At 39.7% G+C, this 16,968-nt stretch overlaps 6 protein-coding genes across 9 annotated transcripts; 5 read left to right on the forward strand and 1 right to left on the reverse strand.

Moving 5' to 3' along the window:
• The first annotated feature begins 277 nt into the window (after window positions 1–277).
• On the forward strand, window positions 278–1,664 carry pla2g1b (phospholipase A2, group IB (pancreas)). Its single transcript, XM_067231356.1, has 4 exons — window positions 278–493; window positions 729–879; window positions 1,058–1,191; window positions 1,419–1,664. The coding sequence occupies exons 1-4, from the start codon at window positions 445–447 to the stop codon at window positions 1,538–1,540; spliced, it is 456 nt and encodes a 151-aa protein (XP_067087457.1). The 5' UTR covers window positions 278–444; the 3' UTR covers window positions 1,541–1,664.
• Window positions 1,665–2,153: 489 nt separating this feature from the next.
• Window positions 2,154–4,904, reverse strand: LOC136938222 (hepatic lectin-like). Its single transcript, XM_067231509.1, has 7 exons — window positions 4,829–4,904; window positions 4,657–4,740; window positions 4,448–4,543; window positions 3,719–3,772; window positions 3,501–3,640; window positions 3,301–3,416; window positions 2,154–3,165 (listed from the first exon to the last, which is right to left on the reverse strand). The coding sequence occupies exons 1-7, from the start codon at window positions 4,902–4,904 to the stop codon at window positions 2,994–2,996; spliced, it is 738 nt and encodes a 245-aa protein (XP_067087610.1). The 3' UTR covers window positions 2,154–2,993.
• A 1,328-nt stretch (window positions 4,905–6,232) lies between these two features.
• Window positions 6,233–7,774, forward strand: cox6a1 (cytochrome c oxidase subunit 6A1). The gene is made up of 3 exons (XM_067231508.1): window positions 6,233–6,339; window positions 7,213–7,355; window positions 7,456–7,774. Exons 1-3 carry the CDS (start codon window positions 6,243–6,245, stop codon window positions 7,543–7,545), a joined length of 330 nt encoding a protein of 109 aa, XP_067087609.1. The 5' UTR covers window positions 6,233–6,242; the 3' UTR covers window positions 7,546–7,774.
• A 291-nt stretch (window positions 7,775–8,065) lies between these two features.
• hps4 (HPS4 biogenesis of lysosomal organelles complex 3 subunit 2) lies at window positions 8,066–12,830 on the forward strand. Of its 3 annotated transcripts, none has more exons than XM_067231506.1 (12): window positions 8,066–8,609; window positions 8,758–8,848; window positions 8,946–9,089; window positions 9,201–9,308; window positions 9,404–9,520; window positions 9,647–9,741; window positions 9,827–9,899; window positions 10,156–10,283; window positions 10,412–11,171; window positions 11,338–11,464; window positions 11,715–11,826; window positions 12,004–12,830. In XM_067231506.1, the coding sequence occupies exons 1-12, from the start codon at window positions 8,578–8,580 to the stop codon at window positions 12,173–12,175; spliced, it is 1,959 nt and encodes a 652-aa protein (XP_067087607.1). In that variant the 5' UTR covers window positions 8,066–8,577; the 3' UTR covers window positions 12,176–12,830. The 3 variants fall into 3 exon arrangements, 2 of the variants coding, with proteins under 2 accessions (XP_067087607.1, XP_067087608.1); XM_067231507.1 differs by having other exon boundaries at window positions 9,689–9,741; XR_010875243.1 differs by lacking the exon at window positions 11,338–11,464 and having other exon boundaries at window positions 12,004–12,140.
• Window positions 12,831–13,015: 185 nt separating this feature from the next.
• On the forward strand, window positions 13,016–14,577 carry si:ch211-170d8.2 (uncharacterized protein LOC571755 homolog). Its single transcript, XM_067230944.1, has 4 exons — window positions 13,016–13,029; window positions 13,590–13,843; window positions 13,972–14,116; window positions 14,244–14,577. The coding sequence occupies exons 1-4, from the start codon at window positions 13,016–13,018 to the stop codon at window positions 14,575–14,577; spliced, it is 747 nt and encodes a 248-aa protein (XP_067087045.1).
• Window positions 14,578–15,429: 852 nt separating this feature from the next.
• Window positions 15,430–16,934, forward strand: pop5 (POP5 homolog, ribonuclease P/MRP subunit). Of its 2 annotated transcripts, none has more exons than XM_067231457.1 (5): window positions 15,430–15,491; window positions 15,587–15,729; window positions 16,133–16,282; window positions 16,410–16,499; window positions 16,605–16,934. In XM_067231457.1, the coding sequence occupies exons 1-5, from the start codon at window positions 15,472–15,474 to the stop codon at window positions 16,733–16,735; spliced, it is 534 nt and encodes a 177-aa protein (XP_067087558.1). In that variant the 5' UTR covers window positions 15,430–15,471; the 3' UTR covers window positions 16,736–16,934. The 2 variants fall into 2 exon arrangements, with proteins under 2 accessions (XP_067087558.1, XP_067087559.1); XM_067231458.1 differs by having other exon boundaries at window positions 15,432–15,491; window positions 16,410–16,493.
• Window positions 16,935–16,968: the final 34 nt, after the last annotated feature.

Consider the following 16,968-nt stretch of genomic DNA (forward strand, 5'->3'; position numbering starts at 1 on the left):
CAATCATATTCAACAATCCAATTTCATCGCTGTGCCTTGCATTTGGGTCAGAAATGGAAAGTTATATTTGGAGTTCAACAGGGTTGATACAGTGTGGATTGGTATCATACAGTGTTATTTGATAAAACAGTGGAAGGTAAACTGAAACAACCTTTTCCACCTAAAACTCCACGAGAAAACAGCTGTGTAAATAACACAAATTCCCATACATTTCTACGTAATATCTGACTTAATCTGTCTCCCAACTGTGTCACCCCATTCAGTCTTGATGACTAAGCATGTCTACTTGTTAATGTAGGTTTGAACCCAAGTAATGCTTGATATTTGCATATATTGGCCACTTAGACCAAGACACAATCTGTCAATCATCAAGAACCGCCTCAAAAGGTGTAGGCAATATGTATATATAAATTGTCGACTGGATCTTCAGCCCTGAGAGCCAAAATGAATCTGTCTCATACCCTGCTGGTCTTATCCATCTGTTTGCCTGTCTGTGAGTATTCAATGAACATTTATGGTTGGAAAATATGAAGCTTCACAGTAAATATTACAACAATGAAAATACTATATAAAATAGGTAAATAATTATTTGTTAACTAATCACTTATTGTAAATAATTGCAGTGACATTAACAGGAGCAAAGCCCTTCTCATCTGAAACACGACACGATTTTCCTACTGCAGTCTTAACACGTCTGAGACGTGCCCTCTAACTTGTTTCTCTCCTAGTGTTGGCATCCCCAGACGACAGAAATTTATGGCAGTTTAGGAAAATGATCCTATGTGCCAACCCTGATAGTTGGCCCCTGTGGGACTACGCTGACTATGGCTGCTACTGCGGAAAGGGTGGCTCTGGAACACCTGTGGATGATCTTGACAGGTACGTGGTTGAGAGACAGGAGACCCTGCTGGTTGGGCTTGGGGTAAGACCAGGTGTATGTGGTCATAGAAGTGGTTAAAAACAAAGGAGAAACGTTTTTGAACCATATTTTAATCTAAAAAGTCATCCTATGTAAGTTTGAAATGCATTTTCTATATGTGCCCTGTTTGTGTTCAAGATGCTGTGAGGTTCATGACCAGTGTTTCAGTGATGCCATGCAACATGACGAATGCTGGCCAATCTTGGACAACCCTTACACTGAAATATACAGTTACACGTGTGATAAACCTAGCAAGACTATTACCTGCCCTGGTGAGTGTTCAACACCCTCAGCAGAAAATTATCCTTTTGTAAATATCTATCCTTGAATTGGAATGTTGTGTGTGTAGACAATGTAACACAATTATCGCCTTATGGGGGTTTGCATACTTGCAACTACATGTCATTGGCTGTAGAATTATATAAATATTGCAATAATCTTGAACCATTGTGTACTGTCACCTTGATTACTCTTTCTTCCAATTCTTTCTCCCTGTCAGAAAATAAAAATAATGCCTGTGAGTTGTTCATCTGTGAGTGTGACAGGAAGGCAGCAATGTGCTTTGCCCAGCACCAGTGGAACCCTGAGCATTCCCAACTTCCTAGTGACCGGTGCAAGTAAACCAAACCGCAAACAAGAACATTCCATTTTATAGACAACCTGACACTCAGGCACTAAGGAAGTGGTCCACTTTTTTGTGCTATCTTGCTTGTCTTGAAATCAAATAAAAAGCATTTGCAACATCTCAAGACTGTTTTATTGTATTGTTTTAAACCAAACAAAATACTTATTGTTAGTCCACAGAAGAAGAAAAAATCTGTATTATATTTCATCCTATTTTCAAATTTCATCCTATTTTCCTTTGCCTATTGAGACCATCAGGATTTCAAGGTGACCTTTTCTGTGCCCTGAGTGTGTCATGTTTGAGGAGCGGTCTCAAGTCAGTAGACAAGAGTGAATGAATCTATTAAAGTTTGGATTTGTCCTGTGTGTAAGCTATACTGTATGGTTTGAATGGCAGTGGAGTTAATTATTTTAAATGACTTGTGAAAAATGTCTATACATTGTATCACATTTAGGATCAGATTATATTTAATTGCCAGTGATTAGTGTGAAGACATTAATACTGCAAGTCCAAATACATCATAACATAATATTATAATAACAAAACATATTAATAAAATTACATAAATTATAAGAAAAGGAAATAATCAAACAAAACCGACATCCTATCCTTACATCTCTTACCTCCTTCTCAACTGGTCTCCTAGGTCATTTGATTTTCTGTGACAGCTTTGGTCTCTGAGGGTTCAAAGTTTTATTTATTCCTCCCACCAAATGAGGCTTACACGTTAACACAAAAAGTCATTGCCGCAGTAGTTTGAAAATCAACACATTATCCAATGTTCATATAATAACATGGATGCATATAAACTGGGTACATTGTGTACTAGAGATCATCTTCTTCAGAATTTTGTTTTCTGGTCAGCATCTGTCATGTATTTAATTGGGAAAGCATGGAATTTAAGTATTTATACACATCAGTAAAATGTCTGACATAGTATGTTGTATTTATAGCAGTATTCCCATAATGTAACATACTATGCATCATTTCACACATGTAACATGATATAACATGGAAGACACTCCCATATCATTTTCAAGATTAAACTACTTCATCCTACAAACAGCTTCAGTTAAACCATCTCAACAAGATGCAAGACACTAGTGGTTACCCATGTTACCCATACAACCATGGTTGTATGGGTAACATACAACCATGGTTGTTGTAGCTACATGCTACAACAACCCTGTTTTCACTGTGCTGCTAGTCACTGAAGTTTATGAAACATAAACCAGCGATAAAACCACTAAGCAGCATTGATGCCTAGAATTATTAGAAGATAACCCTTAGCTAGTTCATTCATCCTATTTTCAAAGTTCTAAATAACCTTATTTGCATGGTTGGCCTTTGCCTATTGAGACCATCAGGATTCCAAGTTGACCTTTTCTGTGCCCTGAGTGTGTCATGTGTGAGGAGCGGTCTCAAGTCAATAGACAAGAGTGAATGGATCTATGAAGGTTTGGATTTGTCCTGTGCTTCACAAATGTAGCGATAGTTTAAAGAACAGTCTGCATCATTCCAATGCCGGTACGTTTGTCCACGTTTAATCCCATGAATCTGCGCACAGTCCTCCCCATCCACACGGTAGTCCCAGTTGTCTGGCTGTCCTTTATCCCAGAACCTGATAACAGGACGGCAAACAAAAGCAGTTATTAAATATACTGTCAAGTCAATATCATGCAATACATCGAGGCTGTTCTATTAAAAAATCTCATGTTAGTTCAAATTGGTCACCTATAAATCAACCTTTCCTTACTTTTCAGATGTTTTGAAGTCAGTTCCATCTACCCAGGACCATTTACCCTCTGTATCTCTCTCAACAAGTCCAATCCAGTATAGCTGTCCATCATTCAACATTTTTGAGATGTACTCCTGAACAGTATCACAAGAAAATAAAAAAAAGTCAAACACAAATCTTAACCTCCAAGCGACACAACCACTCTTGCTCATTCTTACCAGTTTGTTCACTGTGTTGAGGACAGCCAAGTGTGCCTCATGGTTGTGACATAAATCTTCTGCTTCATGCCAGTTTACCTCTGATTTGGAAAAAAAGTAGCAGCTCGTATGGTGGTGCATCCAGCCTTCATCACAGGGACCTGGTGATCGATGGGTTGGACTGAGTACAATTCAACATGTGGGATAATATTGTTCGACAGTTTATACCAGTCCATTACCTCTCTCTGGTATCATAGATTCATCATAATCGTGGACCAATTTTTCAATGGATCCTGTTAAAAGGGAAGACTAGATGATTATTATGCCATTCTTTGGTTATTATTTGTTGTGTGACACCAGACTAATCTTTACAAGCCTTTGTTTTTGTTTCTTTTTAATATGTATGAATGCTTACACTACCTTTCAAAAGTTTGGGGTCACTTAAAAATGTCATTATTTTTCAAAGGAAAGCACTGTTTTTTTCAATGAAGATAATGTTAAATTAATCAAAAATACACTATACATTGTTAATGTGGTAAATGACTATTCTAGGTGGAAACGTCTGGTTTTTAATGAAATATCTACATAGGTGTATAGAGGCCCATTTCCAGCAACTATTACTGTATGTGTTCGAATGGTACATTGTGTTTGCTAATTGCCTTAGAAGACTAATGGATGATTAGAAGGATTAGAATTAGAATGCCAAAGGTCTGCAATGTTGTAATTGCTGCAAATGGAGCATTACTTGACGAAAGCAAAGTTTGAAGAACAAACTTTATATTTCAAATAAAAATAATTATTTCTAATAATAATAATTAACCTTGTAAATGTCTTGACTATATTTTCTATTCATTTTGAAAGTTATTTGATAAATAAAAGTGTGAGTTTTCATGGAAAACACGAAATGTTTGGCACTGTTTTGCTCACAGTGGGTTACAGCATGGTTTCACAAAATATAATATCATTACCTGAATTGATTGATGCAGCTTTTCTATCCTTCACAGACTTGTCAAGGGTCAGAAGGGAAAGCTTGACATCAGCCAAATCCTTGTTTAACTGCGAGACTTAAGATAGTGTGGACATAGTTTTCAGAACACATTAACAGAAAGACCAATTGCCATGAAAGATATTTAGAAAAATGTGTAATGTTCTACGATATGTATGTTTTTGCCCTTACATTTGAGTCCGGTAATCAGTAGTAGAATTAACAGGAGGAGTACCAAAACACCATAAAGGATATAAACCACTTTGCCGTACAGACCTGAAAATATGATGGAGTACATATAATTGCAATATTTAGTTGAAACAAAACATTGATTAGATCCCATAATGATCTTGGATAGATTTACCTCTTTGTGGGATGAATTTCAGTCCATGGGCAATGTCAGAGGAAGGGTATTGGTCATAGCGAATGGAGGTATCCATGTCTAGAAGGTAGATAAATTAATGTTTACATGTAGTTGGTTACTTGCATTCTTTCAATAGCAACTGAGGGCCAAACCTGATCATCAATAGTATTTCTTTTTTAGTAGTAGCCTATCATATTGTAAATTGAAAGGTAAGAGCACAACTGTTTCAAGGTCACAGCTGTTAAATATTAACCTCTCAATCAATATTATAGACAGACACAAGTATAAATGAGAAATTTAGGCTATACTGTATGGTTTGAATGGCAGTGGAGTTAATTATTTTAAATGACTTGTGATTATACATTGTTTGTGGTCTATACATTGTATCACATTTAGGATCAGATTAGATCAGATTTAATTGCCAGTGATTAATGTGAAGAAGTTAATACTGCAAGTCCAAATACATCATAACATAATATTATAATAGTATAACATATTAATACAATTAAATACATTATAAGAAAAGGAATAATCAAACAAAACCGACATCCTATCCTTACATCTCTTACCTCCTTCTCAACTGGTCTCCTAGGTCATTTGATTTTCTGTGACAGCTTTGGTCTCTGAGGGTTCAAAGTTTTATTTATTCCTCCCACCAAATGAGGCTTACACGTTACACAAAAAGTCATTGCCCCAGTAGTTTGAAAATCAACACATTATCCAATGTTCATATAATAACATGGATGCATATAAACTGGGTACATTGTGTACTGGAGATAATATACTTCAGAATTGTGTTTTCTGGTCAGCATCTGTCATGTATTTCATTGGGAAAGCATTGAATTTAAGCATTTCTACGCATCAGTAAAATGTCTGACATAGTACATTGTATTTATAGCAATATTCCCATAATGTAACATACTATGCATCATTACACACATGTAACATGGTATAACATGGAAGACACTCCAATATAATTTTCAAGATTAAACCACTTCATCCTACAACAGCTTCTGTTGAACTATTTGAACAAGATGCTTAGACACTAGTGGTTACCCATGTTACCCATACAACCATTGTATTCTAACATTCTCTTAAATAGCAGTTGTTTTTATACTTCCTAAATGCTATTTAGGATAACAACACTTATTGGTGGTTTTCACTGTGATGCTAATCTTCTAATCATTCTATGCCTAGAATGATTAGAAGATACCCCTTATTTTATTAATCATATTTAATTTTTTGTCTTATGAGTTGTAATTATGATTACAACATTGTGTGCCACGTTTTACTATTACTGATGTATCATTTGCAATTTAAGGTCACCTACAGGTGGCGTTAAAGAGCTGTTTGATTTGGACTGAAAGAAAAGAACTTCCGTGTTCCTTTGAATTTGGTCAGACATTCAGCGAAAATGGCGGCGTTCGGACGGCTCTCTCAAGTTCTGTCACGGGCATCCTTGACTCAAACACGACAGCTCTCAGCTCATGCAGCTCATGGCGAGCAAGCAGGTAATACATAAATCCAATCCATACTAACTCAGTGGACACCCCACTGTTTACCTTCGGAATTGTTGTGTTTTATGCAGTGACCTTGTTGGTGGACTACCGACCGTTACGTTAGCGCTAGGTAGCTTACAGCCTAGCTGTGGCTACTGCTGCTGCTGTACAGTTGTCGCTAGCTAGCGGCATAATAATATAGCTAGCTACTGTTGCCCATGTAGCTAAAGCTAGCGACATAACTTGCTACAAACATCCATCTAGTTAATTCATTATATTTAATGCCTTCACATTTGCTCTAAAGTGTAGGATTTGGTTTTAACATTGTCTCGGTTATCAAGATTAGAACTAATCGAGTCCAGACACTTGTCATTGAGATTATTGTTTTGAGGACGCATGACATTTTAGCAGGCTATTGCTAAGTCAAATGGACAACCTTGTTAGTTCAAAACAAACTAACAACTGCTCAATTTTGTTTGGTTAGTTTCTTACTAATAGTTGGCCAGGAAGTCATAATTAAATCATGCGAACAGTATTTAACAACGATATGAACATGTCTTGCATGTATATTTATTTTGATCATGGTTTAGGTTTTAGTGGGCTACTTATGCACTAGTAATGTTCAAATAGGCCTTTTAGCTTCCTTGTATTAACTATTGCCTCCGCTGGTCATCCTGTCCCGAGTTGTCCTCTTTATTCCATGGCAATTGTATAAAGGAAAAACTGTCCATATGTACGTGATTCTACCTGTTAAAGTAGTTTGGTCTATTGTCATGTCTAGTATCTTAGAAACAGGCTGGATCCTTCTATATTAATAGACGAATGGAGTTACTTTTTTGTTTATTTTTGCCCATTGTGCTAATGCTGTCTTTGCTTCCCCTGCAGCAAAAACATGGAAGATCCTCACCTTCGTTGTGGCTCTCCCAGGTGTGGGAGTGTGTCTGTTGAACTGGTACCTGAAGATGCAGCACCATCACCATGAGAACCCTGAATTCACTCCTTACAGTCACCTTCGCATTCGCAGCAAGGTTTGATACTAGTTTTGATTTATTTTTATCATACTGGATTTACCATATTTTACCAAGATGTTATATGAAATACTTGAATGACAATTTTCTTTTTCATCAGCGTTTTCCCTGGGGAGATGGCAACAAATCCCTCTTCCACAACCCTCATGTGAATGCCCTCCCTGATGGCTACGAGGAACATGACGAGTAATACATTCATCCTTCAGACCTCAGTTTATAACCATACGAAAACAGAGTCTTCCTATTGCTTAACTCTGTTACTGGACCACACTCAACCTATTCTGTTTACTATTCTCTTTTTCATTATGTTTACCTCTGTGCTCTAGTCACAGGGCACCCTAAATGTTAGGAGTATTGTTATGGACCATTCAACACAACACATGCTTAAACTTATTTGAAATAAAGTATGAAAACTAAAATGCTTCTTGAAATTATTGTGTTCATCTACATTTCCAGATATTTTTCTCTTGTGATCGAGTTTCTGTTACATTAACACAAGCCTGCATGCGTGTCTATAAACGCTCAGTAGGTATTTTTATTCATTTTGGTTTAGTAATATTGACAATATACATAGGCAAACATAAAATGCCTTATTTACTCAATGCGTTTTAGAACGACGTAGTGTTTGACCCTATTCGCTCCCCTTACTTTCACATGACCAATTTCTTGTGACTCGCATTCCTTCAACTGGAGACTACCAGGCGATCTACATAGCAAGCAACATAGAAGTCTTATCACATTCTGACGGCATTCGGCTCTGTGAAATTGAATAGTCGTTTATGGAATCGATGGGGGTCGTAAATTCTATCGGTTCGATGTCTTGATGTTAACGGATACTCAAGTATTCCCCGGCTTGCTATCAAGAACTGCGCAAGATTATTAAGCTAGCTGTCTAGAACTTTAGCTAGCCCTAATTGCCTCTAGATTAGCTATTTGCAGATGTTGTTCAGTTGCAAAGTTAGACTTCAGATCTCTATAATGAAAGCTAACTTTGCAAAAGAAACCAGACTGTGCATTAAGCATAAAATGGTATTGTTCGTCTTGTAACCCATAGTATTAAGGACAGCTTTGCAAGGATACATTTCTACTCCAGCTCAGCGTCACTACCAGTTTCCACAAGTATCTGACTGGCGTCTGTCAGTCCTTTAAAAGGTGCTGGTGGTGGCTATTTGGAAGCGGAGCGTCTTCAATCAGCACAAGGGACAAACTTTAGGAAACAGCTATGGCTGAAACCATGGTGCCTGACTCAAAACGGTGGGTAGCTAGACAGCCTGGTCTATTAGTCAACAAGTCTATTAGTCCTTGTGATCTAAACTAATGAGAGTGCATTTTTATTATTTTATGTTTATCATTCATATAAACAAACATGATTCATCCACCTTTATTGCATTGCTGTTTTCAGATGCAATTACTTCTTCCTGTATGATGGATCTAAGGTCAAAGGTGAAGGTGATCCTACAAGGGATGGAATTTGCTACTTCTACCCCGAAGAGGTAGGGTCTTCAAAGAAGAAGAGTAGGCTGTGATGCAGTCAGTTTAGCATTTTTTATGTTTTTTGTTTCATGTTATTGTCATCTTTGCTATACCCAGACGCCTTTGGATAAGCAGGAAATGCTGTGTGGGCAGCTTGCAGGCGTGAGCCGCTGTGTCTCTGAGCTATCGTCCTCTCCTGTTCGCCTGCTTAGGCTCCGGCGGAGCAAGTTTGCCATCCGCATGAAAGATGACTTTTTGTGGGTGAGAATTCCACAACAAGCATCATAGAAGAAGAACCATAATACCAAAAGATTACAGGTAAACAAATTCCTAGAATTCCTTTTGCCAACTCTTCCTTTCCCATCTCTTTAGGCTCTAGGCTGCTCTGTGGACATTCCTGATGTCAGCATCTGTGAATTTCTAGATCATCTGATCAATCTGTTTTGCTTCTACAACGGACCAATCCGCCACAGCTATCAGGTACAACCTCTCCTAGCATTCTGCCCTGGGGCAGTGAAATGGTGTAGGGAGAGGGGAAAAGAACATGTTTATAAAGTACCCTGATTTGCATTTAGACCAACAGTCGAGACGGTCTCAAGGAGCGATGGTCCAAATACCTCTCCCATCTGCAAGGGGGCTCCACAGAACTCGACCACATCTTCAGCTGCCTGAGGACCATTGATTCTACACATGTGAGGAAAAGTGTTTAGTACTTTGTACTGATATGCAACTAATGTTTTCCATGGGTATGTAACACCTCATAACCTTACGTTTATTAACTTATTATGTGACCAGTGTAACTTGCCTGTCCGTTTTAGATTGACCCACTTCTCCTACTGAAAGCTGCCCTCATTCTTCAGGCCTGTCAACGCTGCCCCCTAGTGTTAGCAGGCTGTATACTCTACCGTGGCAGGTAAGATGGATTCCAGCATGGATGCCATAAGCAGTACCAACACTTTTTATCTTAAGATTTCACAAATCTCATATTTGTTCCACAGAGTGGTCAGCACACAGATGCCCCCTGACCTCACAGTGAAAGTTATGGTACATGAGACTGAAACATACAACCAGGTACAGTATCCATGACTGAAATATATATTTAAAATAAATGTGATTAGCAAACCACCAACTGCACCTGTTAGATGTCTGAAAGAGTTACTATTAGATAGTTTTGTTGCAACATGCTTGGTAGCTGAGATGTGATTTATTTTGCACCTTGATTCAAACCTTGAAACTGATCACTTCCTCGATCCCTGATGTGTTTGGGTTAGTCATGTTTGCAAACTTTCTGAAATGTATAGCTAAAGTGGATGCTATTTTAATCTAGGATCAAACACCCAATGGACTGAGCTCCTCTAGTTCCCCAGAAAGTACTCCTGTAACTTCTACCACAGTGTTCCTTACAACCGCTGAACTCCACTGTCTGCGCTCTTCTCCTGTCGACAAAACATCCAGGTACACCAGCCTTCTCTGAGAAGGATATATTTTCTTATTTAAAGGACAGGATAGAAGTAAAGTAAGTCAGGATTTATCTAACGTCAATATTCATGTGATGAAATAGTTTCTCATGTTTTGTCACACAGTTCTCAATCAACCCCAAAGGAAATGAATCGTCCCAGGAAGGCCCGTCTGTCGAGAACTCTGTCTGATACGATATCAACTGATCCCGATGCTATTTCAGACACTTTTCCCCAAATATCGTTTCAGACTGGGCCGTCGACCCCACCGTCCTCCAGAAGTAATACATTATTATTCAGTCCAAGTCCTTCACCGAGCTCTGCTGGCCCTCTCAGCCCTCTAGATTTCAAAACGCCTCAACAGTCTCCAGACCACGCCTTTAAAAATGGAAAGTTGCACGATATGGACGAGGGTGCTTTGGACGGTTCATTTTATTATAGTTTTAACAGCAGCAAGGACAGGAATGGTAATTCAGCAATCATGGACCTTGCAGATGACAAACTAGCAGAGGGGAGCTCGGTGCGAGATGATGTGGCTCGTCACAATGTTCACAACAGTCCAGCCATTGCTGGACGGAATGGAGCTGGAAGGCAAATCTCCCCAAAACAGTTTGGCAAGACTAACGGTGGGCCTGACAATCCTGGGGGCGGAGACGAAGACTCCGAGGTATTTAGGGATAACAAAGACAGCCGGGAGAGAAATGACAGTAAACGTGTCCAGGGGTGTGACACAACCGGCGACGCTCCCAGTTCATCTCCCGCTGAGAAGTCTTCTGAGTCCTCCCTGCTCCCCATGGCTTTGTACCAGCACAGAGTACGAGGCCTGGTGTTGTCCCTTTTGGTGGAGCCTCACTTCAACCATGACTCTGAAGCCATGGAGGAAGTGGTAAGGAATTTGTGGGGAACGTCTATACTATGTTTTGCTGTGGAAATGTTCGCTTTGTTGCTATCTAGGAACACAAATGTTTTTTTCCTAGATATCTAGAAACATCTAGTGCTCATGATACATATATCATCTTAATATGGTTTAAATATTTTGTGTATTTTCTCAGTATCACAGCAGCCTGGCATCTCTGAATGGCCTTGAGGCTCATCTTGGGACCACTGCTCCCGGTGGCCCAGGCCCTCAGGGATCCTACAGCTTTGCACACTTTGACTGCATACAGAACACACTTACAAGTGAGCCTCTAACACCTTTATGTTTCTGTCTACACTGTTTGCAATGTTACCTTATCAGTTTGTATACCTTACTAATGGATACCTTACTAATGCAGTACATTTGGAGGTAGTTTGGGTCCTCTGCTTGGGTTTTAAAGACTTACAAATTAGTTTAATTCGGATTATCTGCCCCATCACTCTGTATGCAAACATAGTTGTCCATTTTGTCAGTCTGGTGTTTGAGTGGTATCTTCGGCATCTGTCTCTGCAGCCAACCTGTCTGGTCGTCCGGGAGCAGCACAAGAGCGTTCCTTTGTGAGAGCCACATCACTGCTCCACTCGCATTTCTCTCACACTGAAACTCTGCAGGAGGCTATTGTCAGGTCAGTATGACAGTTACAGGAGGGGCACTCTTGTGTTTCTTGACTCCTCAATCTGATGGTGGGGGGAGGGGTGTGTACAGCGACGGGCAGGGGCCACTGCTATTGTATGCTGTGGCTGTCTGTCAAAATCCTTGAGTGTTTACACCGAGTTCTGTCTGTGGTAAATTTCCGTCGCAGAAGTGCAGGTGTAGCTGTGTATGGGACTCGCAGTGCAGCCCAGGAAACCTACTTCTTACAACAAGGTGGGACAGTGAGAAACTCTGGAATCCCCAACCAACAGGACAGTGCTTTCTCGCTGCCCACCAAGGCCCGACACAGATTACTGAAACATGGGGTTAACCTGCTCTGACTGAGAAATGTCCGGAGAAATGGGGCCATACTCTGCTCGAAATATGCAAACATGTAAACAAACTAAAAAAACTGAATGCCATAATTGCACAGAAAAACATTTGTATGTAAACACTAATGCAAAAACTAGACAAAATCTAGACCCCACTGTAATAGTATGAGTGGATCAGTTTGTTGTGAGTATGTAGACTACATAACAAGTGCCTTGTTGTGACTTAATAGTTGGGACAGGATACTGTTTACAAGTACAGAAAGCTTTCTAGATCAATTGTTTAAACTATGTAGTGAAAGATGACAGTGAAGTGTAGATGGTCTAACAATTATTTTTTAATCAACTAAAAGTAGACCTTGGGTTCACAAACACTTGGTTGTTTGTGTATTACATTTTGTGTAGGTTTATTAATATCGTTTGCATTCCTTCATGTCAGGCTTCATTTTAAATATTTGTAATAAAGACGCACAGGTTTAATATGTGGTATATATCTTATGGAAACTATAAAATCAGACATGTTATACATTTCTGAAAATGTTTCTGTATGTATGAATTATGCACTAAATCAAAAATGTAGTCACATTAGACTAATCACAAGTTATGTGCTCTGCAAATGTATTCCAACAAGTGTGAATTAATTAATAAAGGTATCTTGTAAAACCCACCTCGGACATGTTTCTTAGTAACCCACAGATGGCCTAAGTTGTTATCATTTCCAAGAGAAACAAAAGCGCTCACAACACTGGAAATTTGAAAGCGTAAACAGGGACATCGTTTGATTTCCTCGTGAGCTGTAGGCTATTGATCTCGTTTGGTTCAAGTCCCAATGCAGGATGTGACAGAGTGGGTATGGCTGCCCATGCGTAAAACTTGTCCATGTACAATAAGTTATTTTAACAATCTTGTTTCTAGGCATCGTGTCTTGCAAATGAATCCGTTCGCGATTATCCAAATATAGTGTAATTAGGGTCATTAGATACGTAGCTGAATTTGAATGGCTTAGGTCAGCATTCTAGGGCGCCTCATTATGCAGTCTCACTATGAAAACCCGGTGGGGTGCAAATGGGTGGTTAAGGGCACGAACAAAAAGGGGGGAGGGATTGTAAGTAGGGACAGGATTGAAATTCTAAGAGGCAGAATGTACCCATTGTCGGTAGAGGTATATAGCTACGGGGATAAGCTGCCCATTTGAGAATAACAGTTACTGGTTGCAGTGTTGGCACCACATTCATTCCGTGCGAAGCTCTCAACGTGGACAGATCACCATGGCCTCAATACTACGCTTTTGGAATGCATTAAGATTACTTTTTCTAATATACACCGTTGTTGGAGTCCAGTGTCGCGCAGTAGGCCCATCGGAGTTACTGTTGAGATCATCTGCCATTTCGGATGGGCAAGACATTTTACGATCCGACTCTTTTAGACGGTTGAGACGAGAGACTTTGGAGGCACAACGGGAACAATGTGCATTACTGACTGAACCATGGACGGAAACCTACGGGCCTCAAGGAGATTTGGCAAAATCACTACATCTTCGGGTCCTCTCATTGCCACTGGGAGGGTCACGGCGCACCGTCTTCCCAGAGCAACCGCTTTTCCGTTATGTTCGAAGGGTTTACAGTTGCTGTCAGATTGGTTTCCATTGCAAAAGTGTGAAGGGAATTCAGGGTCGCTTAAGTGGAGGTAAGCGCTTATTGATAAGGTTAAAGCTAGTATCAGTATTCAGTCAATAATAGCATATAGTGGGGGAAAGGGTCCACGGGTTAGAATCTCTTTTCTAATGCGTTTCTCATGTTTTCCCCTAGATACAGGTGTGGAGTTCCTCCTTAGTCGGGACGTTTTGTCAGTGACAGTCATGAGAGCAGAGATTCATCTCCAACTATCAAACCCACGACAGCTGAACGTTGAGCCTGTGCTTCCGTTTATGGTAAAACGCAAACTTTCTACAAGGTAAGAGGTCAAACTTCAAGATGAAAAAACTCATAACTAATGCCCAAAACCAACTTTCAATGATGTGAAAATGCGTTGTCTTCCTTATTTATTTATAGTGAAAGTAATTACTCTATTTTTCCCATAGGTACAATGTAAGGACAAGGGATGACATACTGGAGCTGAGAGTGGATTTACTGTTCCTTTTCCAAGGTCTACAAGAGGCAGCTGGTGGGGCCAGAGGGGGGCCTAGCCTTGTGGACATGCGGAAGGTCGGGGGGTTTTCCAGGGGGGGTCCACGAGAAAGGCCATCTCTGCAGGACACCAATAGAGGTCCATTGGGGGAAGGGCCTGGGCCCTTGCAGACTGCTTTGGAGCTTGGCTTGGGCCTGAACTGCAACAAGGGGGGAGTAGAGGTATCCTGTGAACATAACGGACTTCACCTCGTACATACCCCATTCATCGCTCTCTCCTATAGATGAAGACTGACAAAAAGTGGACACCTATGTTCGTCACATCCAAATGCACCTCGCTCCCCCAAACCCAGACACATGATCACTTCATTATCTCCAAGCAGAAGCTCTCAATGGCACTGCATTTATCCCACTGAAGAGGCAACATTTCTGTTTGAATTGTTATGTAAAGGAACGGGACCTTAAGTCTATTGTGTGGGGAGACTATGTAGGACTATATGGAAAACAAATTGATTTACATAGGCTTTTATGCATGTAGGGTTATTTGCACTTTACCAAATATTTGATTATATTAATTTATAAATGTTCATGTTTTGTCAGGTGTAATGCTGATATGTGAACATGTACTGTAAATACTGTATATAATCACATATGTTTATTATACCATGTCTGTAAATACAACTCAATGTTATTAAAGTTTTTATATTTTATGTCACATAAAAGCGTCTCACATGTTTGTAAGTGTGTATGGTTTGTCAGTCGGACATGTCGACTGGGATAGTCCATGGAGGTATTGGGTGCCTTACATTGCTGGCAAATAACTTTGCCTTAATCAACGTGCAAAGCAGGCTTTCCTACAGTTTAATCTTTTCTTTTGAGTCAAACTAATGCAAGCAACAGATGTCTTATTTCTCTCACACTGACTTGCCTGGCAGACCTAAAGAAGAAATGTATTTGTCATAAAAGTAGGGACAAAAATAACACCTGAATAAACAAAAGATAGGTTTAACACAAAACACTCTTTAGTTTTTCTCTAGAAATCTAGATTGAGAGGGATGGTGAAGTCTATCCTGGCCACTCAAGACAAAACAATTTACGATTGGTTAAATGCATTGCCAATCAAGATTGAGTCACACCCACAACGCGGAAGTATTTTTCGTTGATCAACACACGTGAAGAGAAATGGTGAGATTCAAATCCAGGTTAGTAAAGTTATACCTAAACGTCTTGGTTCAAATGGGCAATGACTAATACCCCCATTTAGACTGTATCCTAATGTACCATCATGCATTGACAGATATTTGCTGTGTGAAGTAAACGTGACAGATCGAAACAGTCTATCGTTGCTTGATGATCGGTCAATCAATGCAATGGTCAAAGGAGCGGTGAGTCGAATGCACGGTGACTACGGGGCAGCACTGTGCAACATTGGATTCACAGGTATAAACATAACTACGGAGTTGTTAGTGAAGCCTATTTTTCCAATGCTCATCAGAATTTTCGTGCAACCACTTGTAGATCAGGCCTACTTGGGCAATAGGTGACTGTGTATTAGATAATGGAATGAAAATTTACATTAGTGATGATGAAGACTGAGATAGCCTACTGTTTCCATTTTCATGGGATTGTATGCGAGCGTATAGCCTACCACTACTGCTTTCGCTTATGAAGAAACCCCGTGTTTTGGGCACTGTTAGGCCTATCAGACTGCAGTGCGAGTTATGGCATGTTGATGCTGAATGTCACTCTCATACCGTATTTGGATGTCATTGTCAAAACAAAATGAGTATAAGTTTCATATTTCTATTGTTTATTAAATAAACTACTTTATATCTCTTTTCAGTAAAATATGTTAACGCCCACACTGGAATTGTGTTCCTGCGATGTCGGAAGAGTCACTACAGGACCATCTGGTCTGCTCTGCCTTTCATCGCCACTCTGGAGAACAGAGGTCATAAAGTGCCATGTTTCCTGAACTGTTTACATGTAGGAGGTAAAAGAGATACTTTAATTGTTCACAGTGTATGGTTGACAGGGACCAGCATATACAGTGGATCGGCTATTTTTATATGAAAGGCACAAATGATATACTGCTTTGAATTTACATTGCCCTTTCACAGGAACTATCAGAACGTGTCAGAAGTTTCTGGTCCGATATAATACACAGCAGCTCCATCGGATGCTCCCCAATTGTCAGAGCGAAGGTCGGTGTAAGAACCTCATTAAAGATTGGAACAGTAGCCTATACCGGTATTGTAAAATGTAAATGTCTGTGTTATCGGTGTGGTTGTTAATTCTTCTGTTTCTATGAGCAGCAGAAAGAATGGAGGTCGAGAAAGCAGTTCTGAGCTGCTCAATTGTGAAAGGACAAGAGAATGAATATGAATTGGACAGTGAAGAGGAGGAAGACATACCTGAACCTCCATTCCATGCAGATCGTCATTGAATGTTAGGAGAAAGACAGTCAGTTCTGTCTCAAGACCTATGGAACTCATTGAAAAAGTTGCCCAGGGACCCTGAGAAATTGTTTGCCATACAAATTGGGCATGGTAACAATATATGTTTATACAGTGTAAATAGTTTTCTGTTCATTTTGTGAAATGGATTTTGGCCTGTTAAAACAATAAAAGTTAACATTTAATTAAGTATATCGTCATCGTGTAATTGGAAAATATATAT

Source organism: Osmerus mordax, chromosome 28, assembly GCF_038355195.1.
Source record: "Osmerus mordax isolate fOsmMor3 chromosome 28, fOsmMor3.pri, whole genome shotgun sequence".
NCBI classification, from domain to species: domain Eukaryota; kingdom Metazoa; phylum Chordata; class Actinopteri; order Osmeriformes; family Osmeridae; genus Osmerus; species Osmerus mordax.